Raw genomic sequence first — 9,794 nt, forward strand, 5'->3', positions numbered from 1 at the left:
TTTGTAGGTAGATTTGATATATATTAGAATTTGTAAAGTTATCCATTGCAATTGCAACGGGAGAACTTCCACAAAATTTTGTGGGGAGGATATGTTATATACTCGTTTTAGCAGTTTTAGTACTAGACATTAAACAGTATTTTACCGTAGTATTTTAGGGCATTTATTAGTGTACGACATTTAGTACAGCAGGGTAGTGCAGAGAGTTTTAGGGAAACAGAAAGTTTATTTTAACATCTCTGTTTTGGTTATCAAAGAGTTCAGTTTAACAACTCTATTTTGGCTATAGGAGGATAGTTAAAGATATTGTTAAGGGCAGAGAGTTTTAGGGAAACAGAAAGTTTATTTTAACATCTCTGTTTTGGTTATCAGAGAGTTCAATTTTACATCTCTGTTTTGGCTATAGGAAGGATAGTTTGGGATTTGTTTAGGGATTGCTAAAACGAGTGGGAGATTGTTTATACTATCTAAGGATATTTAAGAGTGGGCCTGTTGGATGGCAGGACACTTTTTGGTTTGAATACAGCAGACGTTTACAGCTAATGTTTACAGTTAAAGAACTAGGCTATTCGAATTATTGACACAGTATTTGAGGAACACTGAGATATTGTAATTACAATTCTTAACGGTTTATTCGAATTGAAGTATTTTCCCTTGTCACCTTGCTGAACAAAATATAAAGGAAAAGAGCCTTTTATCAGTATCAGCCCCCCTTCAAAGTTTGTAGGGGGGCTGACATTGGGTCTGATCACTATTTGGTAAGAGCACAACTGAGAATGAAGCTTATGTCAGTGAAAAAGAAGCAGGAACGTAAGCTTGAGATTCCTGCTATTGAGCATCTGCGTGATCATTCACTTGTTTCCGAATACAATATTGTTCTGAGAAACAAATTTGACTGTTTGGAATCTGAGGTTGACCTGGAATCAATGTAGGACAACTTCAAGACAACAAGTTTCCATGGAAATCCTTGGGCAAAGACCTCGAAAAAAAGAAGGACAGGCACCAATCTCAGAAGACAAAAGAATTATTGAAGAACCGTAAGGAATTTAAGCGTAATTCGAACGCTAACAGGTCAGAGTATTCTAGATTGAATAAGCTCTTTAAAAAAGTAGCAAGGTGGACAATAACAACTGGGTACGTAGAATGGCCAATGACTTGGAAGAAGCTGCGAGAAAAGGTCAGCAACGTGAGGTATGGCAGAAGATCAATGTCATATCTGGAAAGAGGAAGAAGCAGTCAACTGCTGGCCATTTGATTGCCGACCCACATGCCTTTAGTCTGTCTCCTGCGGTGAAAATCAGTTTAATAAATATTCTATGAATTTTTAAAATTTTAATAACTCTATCTCATCAAGTAGTTTTATAGTTGGGTAACTAATGTTACTTAACAGAACAGTTAGAGTTTTAGTTACTTACATCAAGAAGGGTTGCCCAGTCAAAATCTTGGATGGTGGACATGGTTTTACCTTTAGGTTTGACCTGCAATTTGAATGTGTTTTTCACAATAATACTACCGTTTTAGAACACCGCTTAAATATACATTACAAGTTAACAAGTTTGTATTCATTTGTTTTTTCGTGATTAATTAGATTAGTAAGGTAAGTTTAAAAGACTTACGTTTTTCGATACCGGTCTTTTCACACTTGTCTGGAAATATAAATAATTATAGATAGCTTGACAAATTTCAGAGTTGGGAAGTTACATACATATTGATTAGGGAATTCGTTTACAGATATATGAGATTTTAATACATCGAAATTATACTCATTCTTCTACATTTTTAAATTAATTTGTAGCTTTTAAAGTAAGAAAAAGAAAAGTGGATCAGCAAATTCTTTAATTCGAATCTTTAAAAATTTACCTTCTTCTTTTTGGCTTGTGCCTGATTATCCTGTTCCTGATGATCCTGTTCCTGATGAACCTGTTCCGAGGGGTTCTTCTGGGGAGGCTGGGATTCTATAGCAATTCCCACGATATTTTTAAATGTTCTTCCACCGTGTTTTGGGCTTGTTCTTAACGCCACTTTAAAACGAACTTTATCATTCTCCTAAAAGATTAAATCGTTTTGTTAACAGACATGTGAGCTTTTGTTCTAACAATTATGGTAATTTTTACAATTGAACTATCAGATTTATTAGTTACTCAACCTGCAATTTCTAGATCATTTAAAAAATATTTAAATAAATAAAATTAAAAAAATATCAATACTTACTTTCAATGCTGTGGGTACAGCGGTGTTGTACACCATTAAATTTTCCACCTCACCAGCGTTCGTTTTTATCGTTAGGAGGGTACGTTCTTTTCCTGGTGAGGAAAGTAATTCCACAGTGCCAGTGATGTACATGATTGAGAAAACGGATTGAGAAAACGAAAAAACTAAAACTGAAGAAAATTGGGAACTGAAGTTTCTCAGCAGTGTACATGGTTTATATAGTAAAGACAGTTTCTTTGTTTTAGTACAATTCATTATCATTACCCTGGATGTTTGATTGTTATCAGGAATAGGAAGAATTCATTGCCATTGCCCTGGATGTTTGATTGTTATCAGGAATGGGAAGAATTCATTGCCATTGCCCTGGATGTTTGATTGTTATCAGGAATGGGAAGAATTCATTGCCATTGCCCTGGATATTTGATTGTTATCAGGAATGGGAAGAATTCATTGCCATTGCCCTGGATGTTTGATTGTTATCAGGAATGGGGAGAATTCATTGCCGTTGCCCTGGATGTTTGATTGTTATCAGAAATGGGGAGAATTCATTGTCATTGCCCTGGATGTTTGATTGTTATCAGGAATGGGGAGAATTCATTGCCATTGCCCTGGATGTTTGATTGTTATCAGGAATGGGGAGAATTCACTGTCATTGCCCTGGATGTTTGATTGTTATCAGGAATGGGGAGAATGTTTGTGTTTGTTGTGACAGTTTCTCTGTCAGGGGTAGAAGGGGATTACCCTTTATGACTCACTAATTTCTAGAAGGGATTTCTAGAGAGGGAGTACAGTTTATGACTCACTAATTTCAACAATGACAATGAATTCCGCTAAAACAGAGAAACTGCCACAACAAACACAAACACTCTCCCCATTCCTGATAACAATCAAACATCCAGGACAATGACAATGAATTTTTCCCATTCCTGATAACAATCAAACATCCAGGGCAATGGCAATGAATTCTCCCCATTCCTGATAACAATCAAACATCTAGGGCAATGGCAATGAATTCTTCCCATTCCTGATAACAATCAAACATCCAGGGCAATGGCAATGAATTCTTCCCATTCCTGATAACAATCAAACATCCAGGGCAATGGCAATGAATTCTTCCTATTCCTGATAACAATCAAACATCCAGGGTAATGATAATGAATTGTACTAAAACAAAGAAACTGTCTTTACTATATAAACCATGTACACTGCTGAGAAACTTCAGTTCCCAATTTTCTTCAGTTTTAGTTTTTTCGTTTTCTCAATCCGTTTTCTCAATCATGTACATCACTGGCACTGTGGAATTACTTTCCTCACCAGGAAAAGAACGTACCCTCCTAACGATAAAAACGAACGCTGGTGAGGTGGAAAATTTAATGGTGTACAACACCGCTGTACCCACAGCATTGAAAGTAAGTATTGATATTTTTTTAATTTTATTTATTTAAATATTTTTTAAATGATCTAGAAATTGCAGGTTGAGTAACTAATAAATCTGATAGTTCAATTGTAAAAATTACCATAATTGTTAGAACAAAAGCTCACATGTCTGTTAACAAAACGATTTAATCTTTTAGGAGAATGATAAAGTTCGTTTTAAAGTGGCGTTAAGAACAAGCCCAAAACACGGTGGAAGAACATTTAAAAATATCGTGGGAATTGCTATAGAATCCCAGCCTCCCCAGAAGAACCCCTCGGAACAGGTTCATCAGGAACAGGATCATCAGGAACAGGATAATCAGGCACAAGCCAAAAAGAAGAAGGTAAATTTTTAAAGATTCGAATTAAAGAATTTGCTGATCCACTTTTCTTTTTCTTACTTTAAAAGCTACAAATTAATTTAAAAATGTAGAAGAATGAGTATAATTTCGATGTATTAAAATCTCATATATCTGTAAACGAATTCCCTAATCAATATGTATGTAACTTCCCAACTCTGAAATTTGTCAAGCTATCTATAATTATTTATATTTCCAGACAAGTGTGAAAAGACCGGTATCGAAAAACGTAAGTCTTTTAAACTTACCTTACTAATCTAATTAATCACGAAAAAACAAATGAATACAAACTTGTTAACTTGTAATGTATATTTAAGCGGTGTTCTAAAACTACCCCTGACCCTGACCCTGACCCTGACCCTGACCCTGACCCTGACCCTGACCCTGACCCTGACCCTGACCCTGACCCTGACCCTGACCCTGACCCTGACCCTGACCCTGACCCTGACCCTGACCCTGACCCTGACCCTGACCCTGACCCTGACCCTGACCCTGACCCTGACCCTGACCCTGACCCTGACCCTGACCCTGACCCTGACCCTGACCCTGACCCTGACCCTGACCCTGACCCTGACCCTGACCCTGACCCTGACCCTGACCCTGACCCTGACCCTGACCCTGACCCTGACCCTGACCCTGACCCTGACCCTGACCCTGACCCTGACCCTGACCCTGACCCTGACCCTGACCCTGACCCTGACCCTGACCCTGACCCTGACCCTGACCCTGACCCTGACCCTGACCCTGACCCTGACCCTGACCCTGACCCTGACCCTGACCCTGACCCTGACCCTGACCCTGACCCTGACCCTGACCCTGACCCTGACCCTGACCCTGACCCTGACCCTGACCCTGACCCTGACCCTGACCCTGACCCTGACCCTGACCCTGACCCTGACCCTGACCCTGACCCTGACCCTGACCCTGACCCTGACCCTGACCCTGACCCTGACCCTGACCCTGACCCTGACCCTGACCCTGGCCCTGACCCTGACCCTGACCCTGACCCTGACCCTGACCCTGACCCTGACCCTGACCCTGACCCTGACCCTGACCCTGACCCTGACCCTGACCCTGACCCTGACCCTGACCCTGACCCTGACCCTGACCCTGACCCTGACCCTGACCCTGACCCTGACCCTGACCCTGACCCTGACCCTGACCCTGACCCTGACCCTGACCCTGACCCTGACCCTGACCCTGACCCTGACCCTGACCCTGACCCTGACCCTGACCCTGACCCTGACCCTGACCCTGACCCTGACCCTGACCCTGACCCTGGCCCTGGCCCTGACCCTGACCCTGACCCTGACCCTGACCCTGACCCTGACCCTGACCCTGACCCTGACCCTGAATTAGACCATGAATTAGACCATGAATTAGACCATGAATTAGACCATGAAATTGCTCACAATAATGACGAATTTAGCTTTCATTTTAGACTTCACGTCTCCCGAAATAAAACTGCGAACAAAGTGAAACAAGGAACTAAGTAAACTGTAAAACCAAATTTTCGTCACGCATTGGACTTTATCAAGGTTACAATAATGACAACAAGGCTTTTCTTCGCTAGCATCGCTGTGAAAGCTACCACGTTTAACAATTCTGCTATTTATCGGACTGCGACAAATAGATGCCCGAAAATCTGGTAGGTTTTGCAATTATCCGATTTAACATAATCATTTTATTGCTGTATTTCAGGTTTAAACTTTAAAAGTTATTTAAGTTCTGCTGCTACAATTTAACATTTATAAAGCCAATGATAGAAAAGTGGGTCATAAACAACAGATAAGTTCCTAAAATACAACTATAAAATAACCAAGCCAGCAAAAATAAATTGCTAAATCACCACGACTCTGATTGATTGGAACTATCATCCTCCCCAACATCCCTTATAACTGTAACCTTAGTCTCCTTGTTCCAGATCCACGACGCAACAGCCACCATCAGCGCAGCACCAGAGAACATAACAACCACTAACATGGGGCTGTAGTAATAGAGCGCGTAAACAGCCCCAGCTCCCACCACTCCTCCTAGCTTGCCCCAGCTGTTGATAAAACCCATGGCAGTGTTACGGAAGGTGGTGGGGTACAGCTCAGGTACTATGATTAGTGTCACAATGTTGTGGGACACCTGCATGAACTTGATAACGAAGAACAGTCCCACTGTCACAATGTTGGAGAAGCACTTGAAGAGGAATATACTTGTGATAAAGCTGACAGTTGCAAATATTTTGAGAGAGATTGACCTGCCCATTATAATGCTGGTACCATATCCAACAAAAGAGGAAACAACACAAGCAAAGGTAACTATGGAAAGTTCTAGAAGAGAGTTCTGCTGAACTTCAACGCATTTGTGAACAGGAGGATCACCCTCACCTCCGCAGAACCCGGAGTAGAGAGCCAACGGAACGAATACAATCGTCCCAAACAGTATGAGAAGATTACCAAAGTACATGATGGAGAGGAGAATGGTTTCTTTCCTGTAATCTGATTTTAAAATGTCAGAGATTGAGCCAAGTTCCTGGTCTGATCGTACAGCTATCTTCAAGTTCTCAGGAAGAGACACCCCATTCACCTTCGCCATGCGCCGAAGGGCCTCCATAGCCTCCTTCTTTCTTCCACTCACAGCTAGATACCGTGGAGATTCCGGTAGTAGACACACCAGAAGAACTAAACAAACTAGCAGGGGCACAGCCATTACGAAAACAAACCACCTCCATCCTAATGTATTAAGAGACAAGTATGCCAAAACAGCAGCTAGGAACACACTTATATTAAAAAACAAGCTACAAAGCATGGGTCCCACCTCTCTGTGGGTGCTCTTCACTATTTCTGCAGTGAAACTGTTGCAGGTCGGATAAGTAATTCCCATACAGACTCCACTGAGACATCGCAGTATGAAGAACTGCTCTTTAGTTTGAGCAAATGCTGAGGCACTTGAAGTGAGGAACAGCAGAGTTAATGCTATCGCTATCATTTTCTTTCTTCCGTAGATGTCAGGAAACTTTGCAAACACTCCTCCACCTAAAATGTGGCTATCAAAAAGTATGTTCATTATATTCACTTTTATCATGGTGGAAAATGAGTCCCTCAAACAACTATTACCAATCAAGCAATATCAATCAAGCACACATGACTGTTGTTTTACAAAATAAATAAAAGGCACTTACCTAGAGCACTAAAGAAATAAGCGCTAACGTTGATCAGGGTCTCCCAAACAATGCTTAACCCCCATTCACACCTTATTACAGGTACAATAGTAGAAATTAGAACCATTTCAGAGCCATCCACGTAACATATCACTGCCAAAATGGTCCAATACATGTACTGCGCTTTTCCAACACCTGGAATTATTCGTAAGTTTTTCAGCCTGTGTCTCTGCCTCCCTGTTTCCCTGCGTCCCTGCCTCCCTGCCTCCCTGCCTCCCTGCCTCCCTACCTCCCTGCTTCCCTACCTCCCTGCCTCCCTGCCTCCCTGCCTCCCTACTTCCCTGCTTCCCTACCTCCCTGCCTCCCTGCCTCCCTGCCTCCCTGCCTCCCTGCCTCCCTGCCTCCATGCCTCCCTGCCTCCCTGCCTCCCTGCCTCCCTGCCTCCCTGCCTCCCTGCCTCCCTGCCTCCCTGCCTCCCTGCCTCCCTGCCTCCCTGCCTCCCTGCCTCCCTGCCTCCCTGCCTCCCTGCCTCCCTGCCTCCCTGCCTCCCTGCCTCCCTGCCTCCCTGCCTCCCTGCCTCCCTGCCTCCCTGCCTCCCTGCCTCCCTGCCTCCCTGCCCTCTTATTTACCAATCATAGTGTATATTTCTTCAAGAGACTTGGTGGCTATTTCATCTTCTGTGCTACCATATTCGATGTGATCTGATTCTATCAGTTCGTCTTTATCAGATTCCTGTGTACTTGTTGCCATGATCTGCAGTCGAGGTATGAATCTAGATTTTCTTAAGAATAATTCAAAAACGGTATCGATTAACTAAAAAGCCTGAACAGAAATGACAATTAGACCGCTTGGATACGATTACAACAAGCCACTACTTTACAATCAACACCAATGCAAGATATAAGATTAAGTTTCTGACCGTTCAACCACCATATGGTACGATATTAACAATTACTGTGTACATAATATCTAAACTACTAGTAGGTGCACTTTACACTTTAGTTTTACAGGAATTGAATAACATTACCTTTACTCTCTCATTATCACATGAGGTATTATCTGTGTACTACTACATTGCATTTCAGACTAACATTAGCATGAAATGATCATGTCGAAGGTGAAAATTTCATGTGGCAATTCGAATTAAAAATCTCAATAGATAAATTTGATGGGGTAGTGCATTATGATAAGTGATTTAAATTTCAAAAATAAACTAAATATTTTAAAAAATACTAAAAATCCTAATTTCTACGAAAATTGAAATGAGAGAATGACAATAATATACAAGTAAATACAATACAATATTATTATACAAGTAAATACAATGCAATACTATTAAACTAATTACAACACTTCAAATTTATTGCATTTATTGAGTATTATGTAGCGGTTAATATCCTGTCCAAACCCAGGATACATAACATGAAGACTTTGTTGTAATTTTGTATGAAAAGCATTAATACAATTAAATACAATACAATACTATACAAGTAAATACAATACAATACTATACAAGTAAATACAATATAATATTATACAAGTAAATTAAAGATATTTAGCTTCTGCTCTCCTAATTGTGAAACAGACTCACTCGAACAATGCTATACACATAAGTTCAAACAACGAAACCAATCTATGCATCGCATCATGGAAACAAGCCCTCTGTGTTTCGTAGGAATGTAATGAGGCGGTAGAAGCAGAACACAGCACGGTAACCAAGCGGGGAACAATGGTAACGATATTGAAGTAGACAAACATAGACACGTGCACAGTATTGAGTATACATAAGCGGCCTCTATACACTATACTCTGTACGGTGATCTTCCTAAAGTCAGCTCCAAGATAACCCAACGAAGGCTCAGACTTGCAGGTCATGCTCACCGACATCCGGAGCTGACACTGAACAAACTGATCCTCTGGAAGCCGAGTCATGGGCATACTAACAGGGGGCGACCTTACCTAACACTACTAGATAACCTAAAAGCAGATACTGGGCTGAAATCAGTAGATGAGATAGCTAGACTGATGGAGGACAGAAAGCTGTGGAGAACTGTTGTCAATGGATCTCGGGAATACTACCCGCCTTAAGTCAAGTAAGTCAGTATACACTATAGAGAGGTCTGTGTATACAGGGTGTTACACAGGTACCCTGCCTCCCTGTCTTCAGCCGTACACTTGTAACTCAAGACTCATCAGTGTAGAGTTGGTTCTTTTCAAAGATAAATAAAGGAAACTGAACAGATTCATATCATATTGAACGCTATTACTATATTACATATTATGTACAGTGCACATTCACAAGCTATTTTGCATTGGTTCCAATCTTACGGCACGCCATATATACAAGTTTTCATATTTTTTGCGGAACAAATATATCCTGATTAATACGTACAGCTGAAGCTTTTTTATTGCGCAGTCAATTTAAGATTTTATGTTATTCAGTGCGGTTGATTCATTTAGATAGGCGTTTAGGTAGGTATTGCTTAATTTCAAATATCAAGTAGAAACATATTTCAATCGGAAATTTCTATCGACGAAAACATCCACGACCTTCGTTTCTCTTTTACCGCAAATGGTAAAGAAATAAGCACCTCTATCACAAGCTTGCCAGGTTCATCCAACACTGACGTTTCAAGTTATAGCATGAGCTCAAAAAC

General features: G+C 41.1%; 1 protein-coding gene across 1 annotated transcript; it reads right to left on the reverse strand.

Annotated features, from left to right (window-relative positions):
- Positions 1–5,665: 5,665 nt before the first annotated feature.
- Positions 5,666–8,865, reverse strand: LOC134814273 (synaptic vesicle 2-related protein-like). The gene is made up of 3 exons (XM_063822355.1): positions 7,767–8,865; positions 7,159–7,332; positions 5,666–7,012 (listed from the first exon to the last, which is right to left on the reverse strand). The coding sequence occupies exons 1-3, from the start codon at positions 7,885–7,887 to the stop codon at positions 5,832–5,834; spliced, it is 1,476 nt and encodes a 491-aa protein (XP_063678425.1). The 5' UTR covers positions 7,888–8,865; the 3' UTR covers positions 5,666–5,831.
- Positions 8,866–9,794: the final 929 nt, after the last annotated feature.

The sequence above is a fragment of the Bolinopsis microptera genome, chromosome 4 (genome assembly GCF_026151205.1).
Source record: "Bolinopsis microptera isolate Bmic1 chromosome 4, MBARI_Bmic_1.0, whole genome shotgun sequence".
Lineage (NCBI taxonomy): Eukaryota > Metazoa > Ctenophora > Tentaculata > Lobata > Bolinopsidae > Bolinopsis > Bolinopsis microptera.